The 16,238-nt window shown below is 50.5% G+C and overlaps 1 protein-coding gene across 2 annotated transcripts; it reads right to left on the bottom strand.

Moving 5' to 3' along the window:
* Positions 1–149: 149 nt before the first annotated feature.
* Positions 150–15,640, bottom strand: SCYL3 (SCY1 like pseudokinase 3). Of its 2 annotated transcripts, none has more exons than XM_050307161.1 (14): positions 15,584–15,640; positions 12,587–12,861; positions 11,616–11,801; positions 10,844–10,957; positions 10,030–10,086; positions 9,234–9,336; positions 8,559–8,670; positions 8,139–8,216; positions 6,604–6,743; positions 5,674–5,861; positions 5,194–5,365; positions 3,229–3,372; positions 1,921–2,654; positions 150–608 (listed from the first exon to the last, which is right to left on the bottom strand). In XM_050307161.1, exons 2-14 carry the CDS (start codon positions 12,749–12,751, stop codon positions 546–548), a joined length of 2,256 nt encoding a protein of 751 aa, XP_050163118.1. In that variant the 5' UTR covers positions 12,752–12,861; positions 15,584–15,640; the 3' UTR covers positions 150–545. The 2 variants fall into 2 exon arrangements, with proteins under 2 accessions (XP_050163118.1, XP_050163117.1); XM_050307160.1 differs by lacking the exon at positions 15,584–15,640 and adding an exon at positions 15,064–15,080.
* Positions 15,641–16,238: the final 598 nt, after the last annotated feature.

Below are 16,238 nucleotides of genomic sequence, written 5' to 3'. Positions count from 1 at the left end.
AAATAAGTTGAGTAAACTGTACATTCATCTTAAAATCATCTCTTAGCTAAAAAGTTAAAAGGAGCCATTTCTAAGGCCTTGGCTTTTCGGGGGGTAGGGATGGGGGGGAGAAAAAAAATCAAAGGAAAAAGGCACATTAACCAAGGAACTGAGTGTGACTGTCATTTATTGTCAGCAGTTTGTCAGGGCAGGGATGAGTTCTGGAACAATCTCTTACACCACTCTTGGCCTCAAGTAGCACGTTAGCCCCATCCCACCCTTCACCACCATCCCGCCATTCCTGACTCCGGGAGCAGCGGCACAGCACGCACCACAGCTGGGCATATTGCTCGAGTGCAGGCCTCACCCCTGCAGGATTTGGCACAGACTGGGAAGGAGCATCCGTGGCAGGAGCTCAGGTCCCCTTGGATCTCGCTGGCTGTGCAGCCAGTGCCTGCCTTCTGGCAAAAGCAGCACTGAGGTACTTATCCATTGGGCTGGGGAAGCAGCGACTCCTCGCACAGGGTCCAACACACCACAAATCGCCTTTGTCTCCTTCCATCCCGTTACCAGTTTGTATCATCTTCCCAGTTCAACTCCTCTTCTTCGCCCCAGCCTGTAGCTTCAGCCTAGAATCACATTAAATTATCACACATCAAGGCACATGCACTGTACTTGTGTGCTTAGCACAGCTCCAGGAGCCTGTGTGGCTTAGGATTCATCCACAATGCCAAAATGTCAAAAATAAAGTGCCAGTGCAGTTTTTGGTCTTAAAGATCTTTAAACTACATCAGGAAACTCCTTAAAGACAAAAACACATTTAAGGGGGAGAGTCTTAAATTTTTCCCCTAAAATTAAAGCAAGAACTGTTTGTTCCAAAACCACTTCCCATTAACAAAAAGAATACAATAAATTAGATTATTTCTTTCCCCCTAGGAAACAGCCATTTTCCTGCTGTATTCTAACACTGTAAGTTGGATCTCAGCCCCCCCACTGACACAGCACTGACTGCAGTAGTGAGTGACTTTCCTCTCTGCCCCCCAAAATGTGGCTGATATCATGACAGTGCTTCTGTCACAGGACATTGTGCCATTTTCAAATGTTGTAAACAACTTCAGTTTACATCCCAGGCTGCTCTCCTGCTCCCTGCTACACCCCTGAGTACCTCTCTTGAGGCTCAATGAGCAAAACAACTCAAGTCAACACCTGTTCCCTAAGGAAGGGCACACAGTCAGGTGGCAATGTTGGGAGTGTTGCCTCCCCTGCTGGGAAGCAGCAGCAGTCTCTGGAGTCTCCATGAAGGGGCTACAGGGATTTACCTGCTTTCTTAAGAAAACCAAAAATTATAACCCCACTGATTCTCTGAAATAGAGAAATGTTTCAGCTATTCTTTCATGAAAATAGAGCACTTAGAAAACTTTACTGTGGAATCCAGAGGTTCTGCTTTCCTGGTTTTTAATTGGCAATGCTTTTAGGTTTTCCTAGAAGAACCAAGAACACCAGTAAGTCCTGAGCACCCTCTGTGCTTGAAAGCCCCTTCTGCTGGTGCTGGGACCGTGCCTGCTCAGCAGCCAGGATCCAGCCTTGGTCAGACTCTCCCTAATGAAGTGTAGGATTCCTGCATCCAGGATCCAGTAACATAGAGTAAAAGCTGGAGTTAGAACTCCTTAGTCAGTACTTTTAGCAGTGTACAAATTGAGTCTATGCCCTCACTCTTACTCAATACAGCCCTCTTGCTGCTGTATGAATGGCCCACTGAATTCCTTGCTAAGGCAGAGCTCAGCATCCTGCATTCACAGGGAAGGACTCATCTGTGGGGCCTGTGCCCCTCATCCCTGCTCAGGTGTCCACCACCCCACTAAGGGGCTGGCTGGTGCTGTGTGTGCTCTGGGATCCTCTCGAGGGTGCAGTCACTGACACCCCCTGCCTGGAGCCTCTTACCTCAATGCCATCAGCTGCTGCAAATTTGGATGAAAACAGCACGTTCTGGGAGGCACCATCTCTGCTGGACACGCCCCCCAAGGGAGTGGGATCAGCTGCTTCTGTCCTGGCCTCGGGTAAAATGAGGACAGCGGAAGAAGGTTTAATGTCTGGGATCATGTCAGCAAACCAGTCCAGCTCAGGGTCTGGCACGGGTTTCCTCTTCACTTTGATCGTGAACTCTTCTCCCAGGCCATTCTCTGATGAAGACTTTAACCTTTCCTGAAAGGTTGGTTTTGGCAGCACAGTTTGTTCCAGTTGGTCCTGGTGGTCCCACCTGTCATTGCTCCAGCTGTTTCCAGGGCAAGACTTTGTGGGGGGACTCAGTCTGAGGCTTTTGAATTCCTTGCTCAGTTGATGGGTACCTGGCAGAGGCTTCGGCCTTCCAGCTGCATCAGCTTGTGTCACAGTGAGGCAGGTCCCTGAGGGCAGTTTAGGACTGGGGCTCCTGGGCTCAAAGTCATCCCAGGGCTTCTCATCTACATCATGATCAGCAAAATAAGGTTCCACACTGCCCTGCAGCTCTCGGGGCTGAATTTGAATGTTCACAGTTTTCTCAGTGTCTGTCTCCTCTGGCTCACTCCAGTCTGGCCACTCCTCTGCTGGCTTTTCAGAGGTAGTCAGAGAGCTCCTGCTATTCAGTGTAGTCATGTTTCCAGGAATTCCATTCAGGGAGGGCTGAGTGCCTTGCTCACCTGTGGAAGACAAAAAGATGTTACATCCTCATTTCAAGAGAGCAAGTGCAGAAACAGAGTTGTCCCTAAAGCTCCCTGACACCACAGGCAGCACCTGGCATGGGAACCAGCCAGTAACTGGTTGGGAAGAAAGCTTCTCTCCGGTGAGAAAGCCTGGACACCTTCCTGCTTGTAAAGGAGGGATTCACCTCCAAGCCCTGGGGCAATACACTGACAGCTGATGAGCAACAGGTGACTGAGACAAGGCCATGGAAGGAAGCAGAGTTGGCTTTGACTGTCAGAATGAGCCAACTTGTAAATCTGGGGTATTTGCTAAGCTGTGAGAGGGCTGAAAGCACACCACAGAGCCTGCCATAAGGAAACACAAGGCCACACAGCCAGTCTGTGCATCTCTGCTTCCCAGACAGCTATTCCCTAGGATGTCAAGGCTCACACTCGACTTCCATCACTGTTGCCTTCCGTAGTTCACTGAATCTTTCAGATCAGTACATGGGGAAAACTAACATTTTTCAAGCAACACTTCATTTGTGGAACACTTGATTTCCAAGAAGGAAGCACTGGGAGTGGGTTTTACCTGTCTTTAAAGCCAGGGGATTGTCTTGTTGCCCAGAAAGCTTCTTGGCAGGTACATTTCCAGAGATGGGGAACGAGCTGGAACTGCTCTTCATGGGCCGTGAGGTTTGATTTCTCTGATTGCTCACAACATGACTGGGGGAATCTGCCAGGAGAAAAGAAAAGAAAGGAAACAAGTCCTGTCAGTCATAGCTGAAACTGCCCCCAGCATTGGAATGTTCTTATTTACACTGAAGCCTGGCACAGCAATCCGACAGCTGCACCTCCTGATCCACAGATGACACAATACTCCTCTGTTCCTGCTGCCTGCAACTCTTGCCAGTACAAAGTTATGGCAACTGCACATGGCCAGTTTTTGCTGAGATGTTCTTTCAAGAAATACACAATGAACAAAGTGATTACGATCAGAGCAGATGCTTCAGAAATGCTGTCTGCCACCTGGCTGGATCCAGAATCCCAACTGCTGCACTGCATGGCATCACAAATCCCCTGGTACCTGCCTCTTACAAAAGCACTGCACTCAGTCACGACAACTCCAAGCATAACCAAACTCATGAGTCTACACAAAGCCTCTTCCCTGCCTGGGCACAGGCACAGCAGCTCCCAGGAACAAGACTCTCTACCCTGAAGGCTCCCTCCTGTCACACCTGAGGTGAGGGGGGAGTGGGCAGTCAAGGCCACGCTTTGGAGCTGCCCAAGGCATGTGTTTCAGTGACAGCTTGGCAAGCATCCAGCTGCAGTTTGTCCTGGGGAGCTGCAGGGTCTGGTGGTGTCACCTGGGCTATGTGGGGCCCTGCTGCCTCCACCTCAGAGTGGCACAGCTCGGGCCAGCCCTCACCTATCCCACAGGGCTCACCTGTGTTCCCAGCCAGCTGAGCCTGCCTACGCTGGGGATAACCAGTGTCAGTGTCACCAGAGACACGTGGCCATGGCACTAGAAAGGAATGCAAAGGAACAAACAGAACCTCCCCCTCCCCACAGTGCCCTTGATAAAGGGCACATCCTTTGAGGGGCTTAAGCACACAGCTTGTTGAGCCTCACGTGTTCAGCTTCTAGTGCTGCTTTTTGCAGGTCATCACTCACTGCTGAGGACAAAGGTGGGTTTTTTGTTGTTTATCAATAGTTAAAACAGGTCTAATTTTAAATATATTCTGAAAAATAAACCTGGTTTCCACATGCAATCCAAAGGGGTTTATTTACTACAGTCTACTAAAATGATGTAAAGAAACTAATGCAATGAGCCATCCACAGACTTTAATAAAGGGTGGTAGCTATCAGTACACACACAAACAGGAAGCAAACATTTATACTTAAATTGATCTCTGTCGCACATTTCATTTGGTATCTGTATGTCTAAAGTAGCACAAGTGCTGATTCTTCCCTCCAGTTATAAACATCCTTAGTGTTTCAATATCCAGAAAAGCTTTCCCTTAGTACACTTGTTCCAAGTTATCTAGCAGGTGCAGGGGCTACTGTCTTCACTTGGATTAGCTGAAAAGCCTCCAGAGAGCTGATAAAATAGGGAAGTTGGTATTCCTTTTCCAATCTATGAATAGAAATTGGGGGAAGAAGGTGAGATTTACTATTTTTAAAAACAGGAAAGACAAAGGGAATATTAAAACAACTGTCTGTATAAGTCCTTTAGAAGGGCTCTATAGTTTTTCCACCAAAGACACACACTCAAACACTGTATCTCCTTTACTTACAGGGATTCTTAAATGAAGAAGAGATTTAAATTTTCCCCATATATTTCCTATATTTTAAATACTTTTATGTAACCCTTCCTCTGATATCAATTCTGTATCTACAAATAGCACCTAACTTAAAACTGAATTTTGGCTGCAATTTAGTTTTTTTTTGCAATTAACCTGTCACCAGCAATGGATTCATCATCCAAGAAATTCTGCCTACGCTGCTTGGACAGAACAGACAAGAATCCCAAGGACACTCTGACCGTGTCTTTTACCTTCTGGGGAGAGATCAGCAGTTTTCATGAAACTTGGTGCAGAGCTTTTGAAAATCTTGGTTCTTTCTCCACCTACAACCACTTCAGGCCCGAGCAGGGACACGAGCACTGCCAGGCTGTGCAGCGTTATGGCCACGATGGAGTCGCTGGTGTCTCGAAGGCCCAGCAACACCTGCACCAACAACACAGTGATGTCACCAACGACAGAAATCCTGCTTTTCCACCACCTTCCCCTTTAAATGTTACACATTAAACGTAGCACATTTGGTTTCTGATCCCCCCACAGCAATCAGGAGATGGATGTTATACTGTAGCATAAAATCAGCCTTCTACTTCATGCTGCAAGCTAAAGAGGCTGGCTGATTGGAGGATGGGGCTGGACCAGGTGATTTTTGATGTCCCTTCCAGCCCAAACCATTCTGTGATTCTATGAAATCCCATACTCTAGGATATACCACCTATTGGTTTGCTGTGTTTAACCTGTGGCAATATGATGTTTTTCAACTCCTCCCGGGAGAAGAGCTCGGCATAGGCGTGGATGTGGGACAGCAGCACCATCCGGACGTGCTCCTCGTGAACCTCAAACAGCTTCAGCAGCACAGGGATGACGTGGGCCTGGAACAAGGCTGGGGACAGCAGGCAGCTGGTCTGGCTCTCCCCAGTTTGCTCTAGGGAGGAAAGGTGGAGATGGGAAGAAGCTGCTTCAACAAGGAAAGACTCACCCAAAAGCTCCTGACTGACAAAACATCACAGGTGAGGGTGACTGTCACCTCACTGCCAGGTCTGAGGCTGTGTCAGCTGCCAACACAGCTTGCCTGGGATGTCAGAGATGGGAGGCAGGGGAGGCAACAGTGCCACTGTCCATTGCTCCATGGCCCTGGCTCTGAACACAGAAGGTCAAGCACTCTTGAGGGGAGACTTTGCTTGGCTGAAACACCAGTAACTATTTTAAGACTTTAAATAACTTCTAAGTAACTTAAGAGAGGGCAGGAAAAGAATAAGGACAGAGAGAGCTGGGGACAAGACACAGTGAACACCTCTCACAGGGCAAAGGAGAGGACACTGAGTGCCCTTAGAGGTGAACGAGTGCAGGGACAGAAGGATAAGGGGCAGGCAGGGGAAAAGTGAGAAGGGGGACATGCAGTGAGACCCTGGGGTGGCAGGGTGGGGTGACACATAAGCCTGGGAGATAGCCCAGGCCTTTCTTAACTCTCTTCCCAGCATCAGCAGAACAGTGGGAAGTACTGCAAAGGAGGAAGCATAGATAACTGTCCTTTCCAGTTCTGTACGTTGCAGTATTTGTTCTGGTAAAAGAAACACCACTGTTCCCTTGATTCAATGAAACAACCACTCTGAATCCATTCCAAACTTGTCAGTAATGATTGTGATGACAAAGTAGTTAAAGGTCACCTTTCTTTGGACCCAGCAGATGAGGAAGAAAACTCTTGACAGCTACAGGTTCTGCAAACACGAGCTGATTGAGTAGAAGAGGCACCAGCCGTGATGCTATCAGCTCCTCTGACAAGCCAGCCACCCTGTCCAGCAGGAACCTGCATTCCAGGAGACAGCAATTAGTATCAAGGCAGCTTTCCATGCATTTATGCCTGATTCCTTTAATATCACTTCGCCCTTTTTGTGTCTGACTCATCTCCTAGAGACAGTGTCCCAGGGCAGCCTCTCCCTGGCCTGTGCTCTGACCTACACGGACAAGGGTCTGCTCCTGCCTGGGGCTTCAGGCAAAGATAACACAGACCAGGAGCTGGAGCCACATCCTGTCAAACCCCACACCCGGATCACAGCCTGGCACAGGCACATCCAACTGGCACAGGAAGTTGCTGGGGCATCAAACTGCCTCAGAGCTGGCATCTCCCATGAAGAGCTACTGTCAAAACTGCAGCAGGGAGCTTTCCTCTCACCCCACAGCCTGGTGCATCACAAGAATTTTCCTACTGCTTTGGGAAAGGCTGTTCCATCCACCACTCAAGGGAAGCTCCCCCTGCACAAAGGAATCCCATTTTGAAAACAGTTCCATCTGATGCCTTTTAGAGGTGGCCAGAAGAGCGTGGAATGGGTTTATTTATTTATGCCATAGAATTTAATTCTGTGCAACTGCTCCTGCTTGTAGGATTTTTATTTTTAAAGCATCATTAACAGGTACTGCTTTTCTCTAGGCCTGGGGGAGATGAAGAGAAACGTGCACGTGCTGTGAAGGCCCCTCTGCCTGATAAAGGGGCAGCACTGCCCTATCTTGAAGCCAAGTGCTCATTCCCTCCCTAGCAAACACTGCTGACACAGAGATAGTGGGAACCCTTCTGAATGCTCTTGCTGAGATCCCCTTTCTCCTCTTACTTCCTCCATTTAAGCCTCAAACTAGGGAAAAATAAGTGATGGTGGCCACAGAAGTATAAAACAGGCAGGAAGACAGCTCTGTAACAACACCAGGGCTCTTTTATACAGAAAAAGAAGAAAAAATTCAGCTTCTTCCCCTTTCAGGCCCAGATAATGCCATGATTACACAGAAGCTTCCCTTACAGAAAACTTCTTGGGGAGCAGCTGATTTCCTGCAAGATGCTCCACGACTGCAGCCAAGACACCCACTACAGCTTCACCCAGGCAGGGCTGGCACCACAGCATTAATTCATCCAACAAGTCTTGCTGCAGTCGCTCTCCCTGGCAGACATTGCCCAGCAGGTACTCCTCCCAAACACCAAACCATGCACAAAGAACTGGGAAAGGAGGAGGTGAAGAGCTTCCTCTTTGATGCAATTGTTACTTTGCCTGGAGTACCCAAAATGTTACAGAGCAAACAGCGTTCTGCCAAAGCAACCAGAATCTGCCAGCTGAGGAAGTACCTCTGGGCACAAGCCCTCCCAGGTCCCCCCCAGTCCATTTGGCAGAAGTGTGTCTGAAATAAGAAGCTTGCAGATTACAGTTCATTCACTTACTTGAAAAATTCCGTTTTTTCCTCTTCAGACTTTAGTGTTAAGGTCTTCAGAAAATTCACAACTTCCAGAAAATCATTCCTAAACACAAAGACACGTCAAGTGATGCTTAAGCCATCCACAATGAAGTGACTGCAAATCCCCACCATTCATTCAGCAGAGAACTACACAGAGGGATGCAAATCTTGATCTGGTGGATCAAGAATGCCAGCATGGAGGTGAGACCTGAAAGCTGCTGCTCAGCACCTCAGTGGAAAGGCTGGTAACAATTTCTTAATTTAAAGGAGTCTCTTTGTCAAAGATCCCTGCAGGAGACAGGGATTAAATCTGCACTTCCATCCCACACCTTCACCCAGCTCACACCCTGCAAGACAGAAACAGGCAGTGGCAAGACCAAGACAGGCCTCCTGTTCCTGTCCTTACCTGAAGAACTCGTGAGACAACAAGCTGGACAGGGGTGGACGACACTTTGGGTCTGGGTTGAGCAGTGTGCAGTGCAAGGTTTGCTGGAAGCTGGAGAGGATATCTGCTGAAACTGAAATCCAGAGCACCTACAGTTAGATTTCTCTCTCAACACTGAATTAGATACATTAAGGAGTCCCCCACCCTCCCCAAAACTTATTTTTCACTCTAATTTATAGCAAAATTGCAAAATGAAGGGAAAAACAGCACTTGCATTTCTCTTCCTAAGCTGCCTGGCCACTGGGGCTCCAAGGGGTGCTGCTGTCCTCCCAGGAAGCTCCCTGCTCCCTCTCTGCTGGAAGGTGGCAGCCCCTGCTCAGCTGTGGCACACGAGACCCACGTGCCACATCCACAACGCCTGGAAAGGCAGCTGGTGGGGCAGAACTGGAGGTTTGGGAATGCTTGTGGCACATGGGCTGATGACCTCCAGCCACCCCTGACCACGTCCAAATGCAGGAAGAGGGGAATGCAGGAGAAGCCAAGGCCTGCATTTAGCTCAGCAAACACAAAGAACAACACTGGCCCTCGAAGCCATGGCACTCCTGCAGCTGCCACAGAAGGGGAGTGGCTCGGCACACACAAGGAATGAGCCACAGGGGCCTGTCCGCAGCAAAATGAACAGGTGTCATTCCTCACCCTGGTCATTGAGGACTGTCAGGAGATTTTCAACTGTTGTTCCAAAGGCATAGGCATCCCTCGCGTGCCCGTAGCTGCTGGGCAGAATCTTGAAATCTGCAGACTGAAAATAAAACAACAAAAAAATCAGCAAAGCAGGAACTTATGAAGTACTTGGTAATTTCCAAGAGTCTCTATTCCCACCCCCTGCCATATAAAGTCTCCAGTTCTTTTTATAGCACCAAAGCATACCCTGTAAGTAGAATATTATGCTAAAAAAACCCTCCACTGGGGAATTTATAGCCCAAAGGAGCAACTACATCACAATGGAACAACTCCCCAGTGGATGCTGGCAGGCAACAGCTTTCAGCATTTCAATGGAAACAGGTGATAATTAGAGAGTGAAAGAGTGCTCCTTCAGCATAAGCAACTCCAAGGATTCTCAGTGGGTAGGAGGTGACTAATGGGTGGAAAAAAGGCTGTTACAGGAGCTCCACAGCCATGGGACCACAGTGATCTGGGCAACCTCAGCAACTACTCTGTTATTTTTGCGAGGCTTTGGTGACTTAGAAGCATTAAAGCTGCAAAACAAAGTGTTGGGAAAATATCATTGCCTGTGCCCAACACCATTCCCAAACCAGGGATGGGACAGAAGAGGGGAAAAAGGAAACCTCAGATATTATCCAAGAGCCACTTCCATGCTATTCAGGCATAAGAAAATAAAACACATGAATGAAAATATGTATCCTGAACATCAAACTTTGATTTGTTGCCAGCAGGACCTTCCTGGAGCAGGTGCTGTTACTCTGTTACTCACCATCTCCTCTCCGGGGATGCACGACTGGTCTCGCACGGACCTGACCTGACAGAGGAACTGGAAGGAGAAGAAGAGGGACATGAGCTGCCTCCCCCACTCACCTGTGCCAAGCAGCAGAGCAGGATGACCCCATGGGCCCGGGCTCAGGGGTGGAAGGAGCTCTGCCCCTGCCCCTTCTGCTGGCACCCAGGACAGGCTGTGCTGGGCTCTGCCCGAGGGGAGACCCCAGTGTAGCAGGTGGGAAGCACCAAGTGACAGGAAGCAGCTTCAGGGCCTCACAGACAACTCATCAGGAAGGGTTTGCAGATCCTCTGGGAGAAAAGGCAGTGTGCATCTGTGACACAGTGCCAGGCTGCAGCAGGGACTCTGCACAGCAGGAATAAACCAGGAAGTGTTCTGCTAGCATGCAGATAAGATGCCAGCAGCAAAACCTAAGGCGGCATTTAAATTATTTTCCTTATTGATTAATTTCAACCTGGATCTTCCAGCTTCACACTAAAGCTGCTTTTTTTTTTTAATTTGTTTTTAAATAAGTCCAGAGGAGCAGAGACTTCTCACTCTCCAGCTAGCAGTGTGCCTTAGAAAACCATGTGCTTTTTGGCTAATGGGGAATTAATTTGTGTAGACATTGTAGTTTATAGTTATGGTGTCCTTAGAGGAAAGATTCGGGACAGAGCTGGAAGTGAACCAACACACTTAATAGTAAATCCAGCTAAGTGGAAGGACTTGGGCCTTCATGTCCTTAGATGGCAAGTTTCCACAAGCCAGGAATCCTCTCCTGGGCATCCGAGGGTGCCCTTGGCTTGGCTCTTACCTCTGGGGTGGCTTCACTGAAGTTACAAACTGTTTCCATTCCTCCCAGCTTCCAGTGCCCATCCTCACTCACAAACACGGATGATAAACAGACATTGTTATGTGTCAGGTTTCCCTAGAACAGAGAAAAGAAAAAGAATAACAGACTCAGGGGATACATAGAGATGTAAAATCTTAACCAGCACTAAGTAGGTGCTGTGAAGGGCTGAGGGAAAGCCGCCAAAAAGCACAGTTCCAAAGGCCCTCTGGGATTTGGTAGGTGACTAGCAGGTGCCAGGCAGGAGGGCCAGGGTTTTGGAGCAGACAAAGACCTGATTGTCACAGCCCCTGCAACACAACTGTAAATCCAGGGAAGTTCTCCAACTGTGAACACAAAGCCCCAGAGGTACAGTCTGAGCTGGGATTTAACTGCAGTCCTGGACAAACACACAGTCAGGGGAGCAGTGACACCAATCTCTGACACAGGGTGACAGCTGTAAACAAATGCCAAGGCTGAGCAATTCCATCTCCCTAAAGCAAGAAGCACTGCAAGCAGATTCATAAACTGAGAACTGCTTGCTCCCTTCCTTCCAAACCCCACAGCATTTTCAGCTACCCTTCCTCCCACAAAGCAGCCAATGATTTCAGCAGTTTCAGCCTAAAAGAACTGTGAAGCATGTGTCTGCTTTTTGGGAGGAATCAGAAATGACTCACCCAGACAAGCCCAGGTGCTCTCCTGTCCCATTTCATCTGTCTCCCTCCAAAGCCTGCTGGCTGCTGCCAGGCGTACCTACCCTGTCATGCAGGAAGATGAGTGCCAGCAGCACATCATAGATCCCTGCGCAGATCTCAGCAGAAGACAGTGTCTCCAGGACCAGCTCCAAAGGCTTCACCCGCTCCGTAACCAGGTGGATCCCATTTGCTTCCACAGTGCAAGAGAGGAAGCGCAGAAGGCAAGGATGGCGCAAGGTTTTCAGGTGCTTCCAGAAACGAAGGCATCAGTTAGATCCCACCCGGGGCAGCTCCTCTGGCTGCAGAGATCAGTCCTGCACTCTTAGCCACGTTTTCTCAGTGAATTCAGACAGCCCAGCCCTGCTCCTCCCCAGGCACCCAGAACACTCACTCACTGCACAACTTATTATAACATATTGGAATGGAGTCATAGAAAAGCTGGGTTGGAAGGGGCCTTAAAGATCACCTCATGCCACTCCCTGCCATGGGCAGGGACACCTTCCACTATCCCAGGTTGCTCCAAGCCCTGAGCCTGGCCTTGGACACTTCCAGAGATGGGGCAGCCACAGCTTCTCTGGGCAACCTGTGCTAGGGCCTCCCCACCCTCACAGGGAAGAATTTCTTCCCAATATCTAATCTAACCCTGCCCTCTATCAGTTTAAAGCCATTCCCTTGTCCTGTCATTACAGGCTCTTGTAAACAGTTTCTCTGCATCTTTCTTGTCAGTTCCTTTCAGTTACTGGAAGGAAAAAGTCTTACACAGAATAAAAGAAAGTCTCAGTCATAACAGACATAGTATTTTGGGCGGATCCACCCAGGAAAGACTCTCTGACTTACATCTGCAGGAAGAGACCAGCCCTCTGCCGAGGCTCTGCAGCTGCCAACCCCTCCTGCCCCCCTGCGCAGCCACAGTCAGCTCCCACCTCTTCTCCTGCCCTCCCTCCCCAAGGTCTGACCCTTGTGCACCAATTCCCACCCTCCCAATAAAAGCAGGGACAGCTGTGATGAGTCTGTCCCAGGCAGGCCGCAGTACCTTGGCAGCTTTATTAACCTTATCTTCGTTCTCCCGCTTGTACACGAACACGGAGGCGCGTCTGCCATCCTGGAGCACGGCCGGGTACACGGTGTGCCCCGTGGGCAGCGTGAACGGCGGCTCCTCCAGAGTGTAGCTCTTCAGAGCACTGTTCTCCGAGCCCATCCCTTGCACAGGTTCCCTCCTGACCACCAACAGGCCTTTGGGGGAAGGAGGACCTTTGTCAGACAGATTCAGTTCCAGTGGGTGCTGTCCAGTTCACCTTCAGGCATTTTCTGCAACACATGAAAGAGCCATGAAGAGCCTCCTCCTGCCAGTATCCTGTCCTTCAGCTTAAGGACAAGAATAAAATCATCAATGCTTATTTTGAAAAGGAAACCAAATGTCCACAGAAGGGTTCAGGTTCAGATCAGCAGGTGAGTAGCTCTCAGCTCTGGGGCTTGGACTGTGCTGGCACCTGTGCCAGCATCACCACCAGCGCTGACACGCAGTGCAGCATCCACAACTGATCCCTGACCCGGCTGCCAAGCTGAGAACCCACCAAAAGCAGGATCCACAACACTCCCAGTCATGGACACCCACTGCAGGTGCTTAATTCAGATTAAGCAGTTAGGAACTATGACTGCCACCACCTCGGGGCACAAGGAGCCCCTGGCACTCTTAAAAATACCATTCTTCAATTCTCCAAACCAGGGGGGATTCCAGAGAAGGAGGAGGGATTTCAGGAGGTTACCTACAGCCAGGTAACCTCTTCTAGCAGCACATTTTTCTCCCTGATTACCTTTTCTCCATCTGACAAATATTCCATCTGCCTGCCAACCCTTCCTTCCTCCCACAGCCTGTCAGGAAGAGGCTGACACAGATTTTTGTGCTGCTTCCTCGCATACAAAACCAGTAAAACAAACACGCTGATTGCAGAGGCTCTTTTGCAAAACACTGACCAAGCACATGCTCTGTCATCAGGCCATGGGCGAGACCCTGGACTGGTGTGCACACAGGAGTCAGTAAACCTGCGTCAGGAATCAGGAGAGAGCAGCACCTGAGCATTTGGGAAAAGTGAGGGGAAAACTGCCCACTCCCAAGTGTTTTGTCAGGGGTAGATCTGCACCTTTTCAGCACCAATTCCTTTAACAGAATTTTTGTGAATTCCTTGGCACAAAAATATTCCTGCTGCCCCTGGACAGAAGGGTTTCCTCTCCAGTCAGAACCTGGAAGCTCTGCCCTGGCTCCCCCTGGTTAACCTTCCTCACCTGTGTGCAACACCACCAGTGTCTGCTCCTGGGCACAGTCCGGGGCACTTCTCTGCATTCTCTGCTCTTCCCAGTTGTGCCTCATTTGCTTCTTCTACTTCAGTTATTTCTCAGATTTTGCCCAGGACACTTGAAAGTCCTAAAGTATCTGCGTGACCTGCTGCCTCACGTTCCTCCAAACACATATGGACATATTTGACTTCGGAGACACCCACAGAATGTGGGTTCTGTTCAGGCACAAAATCATAGAATGGTTTGGATTGGAAGGGACTTTGAAGATCATCTTGTTCCAACCACCCCTGCCATGGGCAGGGACACCTTCCACTACCCCAGGTTGCTCCAAGCCCCGTCCAACCTGGCCTTGAACACTGCCAGGGATGAGGCAGCCACAGCTTCTCTGGGCAAGCTGTGCCAGGGCCTCACCACCCTCACAGGAAAGAATTTCTTTTATATATCCAACCTAGAGTTCCCTTCTTTCGATTTGTACCCATTCCCCCTTGTCCTATCACTACAGTTCCTGGCAAAGAGTTCCTCTCTGGCTTCCCTGTAGCCACTTCAAATACTGGAAGGTGCTGTGAGATCTCCACACAGCCTTCTCTTCTCCAGGCTGAACAGCCCTAGCTCTCTCAGCCTGCCTCCATAGGGCAGGTGCTGCAGGCTCCTTATCAACTTCATGGGCCTCCTCTGGACTTGCTCCAACAGTTCCATGTCCTTCTTACATTGAATATTATAGCATCAGAGTTATTTCATAACTGATCTCCCTGACTGCTACTCTGTGACAGACGGCTCCAAACACACATCCCCCTCTCCAGACAACCTCCTCTCATGAAGAGTCCAGCAATTCTCAGGATCAAACACAAAGCCAAGTGACAACAGCAGCCTGGTAAACAACAACCCATGTTTTTCTGGCTACTGAAACTCCAGCAGGCAAAAGCATCTGCAAAGGTCAAGCCCAGGTGTGGCTAAAACTGAACACTTGAATGCTGAAGTGAAACATCACTCACACAACCACACTGTGCAAGGACCCGCATTTGCTGTGTGAGTTAAGAGCACTGCCCACATTATAACCCTTTCACATCTTATCTTCAATAAATTGTAAACAGGAGCATTAGATGTAACACACAGCTACACCCAGTAGGGAAAGCCAGAGGGACGGGGAGCTAAGAACCATATGGGTTTGCAATAAAGCTTCTTCATGGGGTGATGACACCTGTGCAGGGTATTCACCTGAAACACACACGAGCCCTCAGAGGGAGGCAGTTCCTGGTTTTCCACAGCCTTTTCCGCCGCCTCCCAGGCTAGCAGAGCCTCCTGGCAGTGCTCTCGAAGGTGCTGGGGGCTTTGCTCCCAGAGGCAGAGGTTTCCCAACGTGACACCTGCCAGTGCCCACCCGGACCCCCCTACACGCAGGGCACGAACACGGGCAGGCGGGCGCTCAGCAGCCCGCGGGGAGGGAGCCCGCCTTTACTGCACCTCCCGAAGGACGGCTGTAGCCAGGAACCGGGAAGAGCACGCGTTTGACACCCGGGAACATCGGGTACCGCCGGTGCGGGAACAGCCAGAGCCGCCACGGCGGGATGTGCTCCCGGCCAGCACCGCGACCTTCAGCCCCGCCGCCCGCCCTGCCCGCGGCTCACACAGCGCGCTCCGGCCGGGCCCGGCGCGGCCCTGCCCCGCTCCCCACCGCCCCCGGCCCGCCAGCCCCGCCGCATCCCCGCCATGCCCCCGCCGTGCCCGCTCCCCGCACCTGCCGGGCCGGCCCGCGGTGCCGGTACCGCTGGGCCGCGGCCGCTCCGCCCGTCCCTGCCGGCAGCGCCCCCCGCGCGCCCCCTCACGGCCGGAGGGCCAAGCGCCGGGGCGGGGCCCGCGAAGCCGCGGCGGCCATTTTGGGTGAGGGCGGGTCTGCCCTGGGAGCCTTTGGAGTCACGGAGTGGTGGAATTGTGGAGCTGTCGGGTTGGGACGGGCCTTTCGGACCGTCCGGTCCAGCCGTTCACCCGGCACTGCCACTGTAGCCCCTAAAGCACTAAACCACATCGCCCAGCGATAGATCCAGACGCCTCTTAAACAGCTCCAGGGATGGTGACTCCACCCCCCTTGGCAGCCTATTCCAATGTCTGGCCACCCGAACAGGAAAAAAAACTTTTTCTAATATCTAATCTGAATCTCACCTTGATGCCATTTCCTCTTGTCCTCTCAGTGCAGACCCCGTAGAAGAACCTGGCCCCCACCTCTCTCCACCCTCCTGCCAGGGAGCTGTAGAGAGCGCTGAGCCTCCATAAGACTAAAACATCCCCAGCTCCCTCAGATATTCCTTACCAGACGTGTTTTCTAGAACTTTCAGGAGCCTTGTTGCCCTTCGCTGGACACGCTGCAGCACTACAATGTCCTTTTCAAAGGACAG

Source organism: Myiozetetes cayanensis, unplaced genomic scaffold (assembly GCF_022539395.1).
Source record: "Myiozetetes cayanensis isolate MyiCay16 unplaced genomic scaffold, myiCay2020 scf12, whole genome shotgun sequence".
Classification (NCBI taxonomy): Eukaryota; Metazoa; Chordata; class Aves; order Passeriformes; family Tyrannidae; genus Myiozetetes; species Myiozetetes cayanensis.
Note: the sequence above shows the minus strand (reverse complement) of the source record. Positions and strands in the feature narration are given on the sequence as shown.

Bases quoted from the DNA above. Each gene is read 5' to 3' on its own strand.
- SCYL3 (XM_050307161.1), bottom strand. From the start codon at position 12,751: ATGGGCTCGGAGAACAGTGCTCTGAAGAGCTACACTCTGGAGGAGCCG. The intron at 10,958-11,615 runs GTAGGTACGCCT...TCTCTGTTCTAG, and splicing joins TCATCTTCCTGCATGACAGG to GGAAACCTGACACATAACAA. The intron at 8,217-8,558 runs GTAAGGACAGGA...CTTTGTGTTTAG, and splicing joins TTGTCTCACGAGTTCTTCAG to GAATGATTTTCTGGAAGTTG.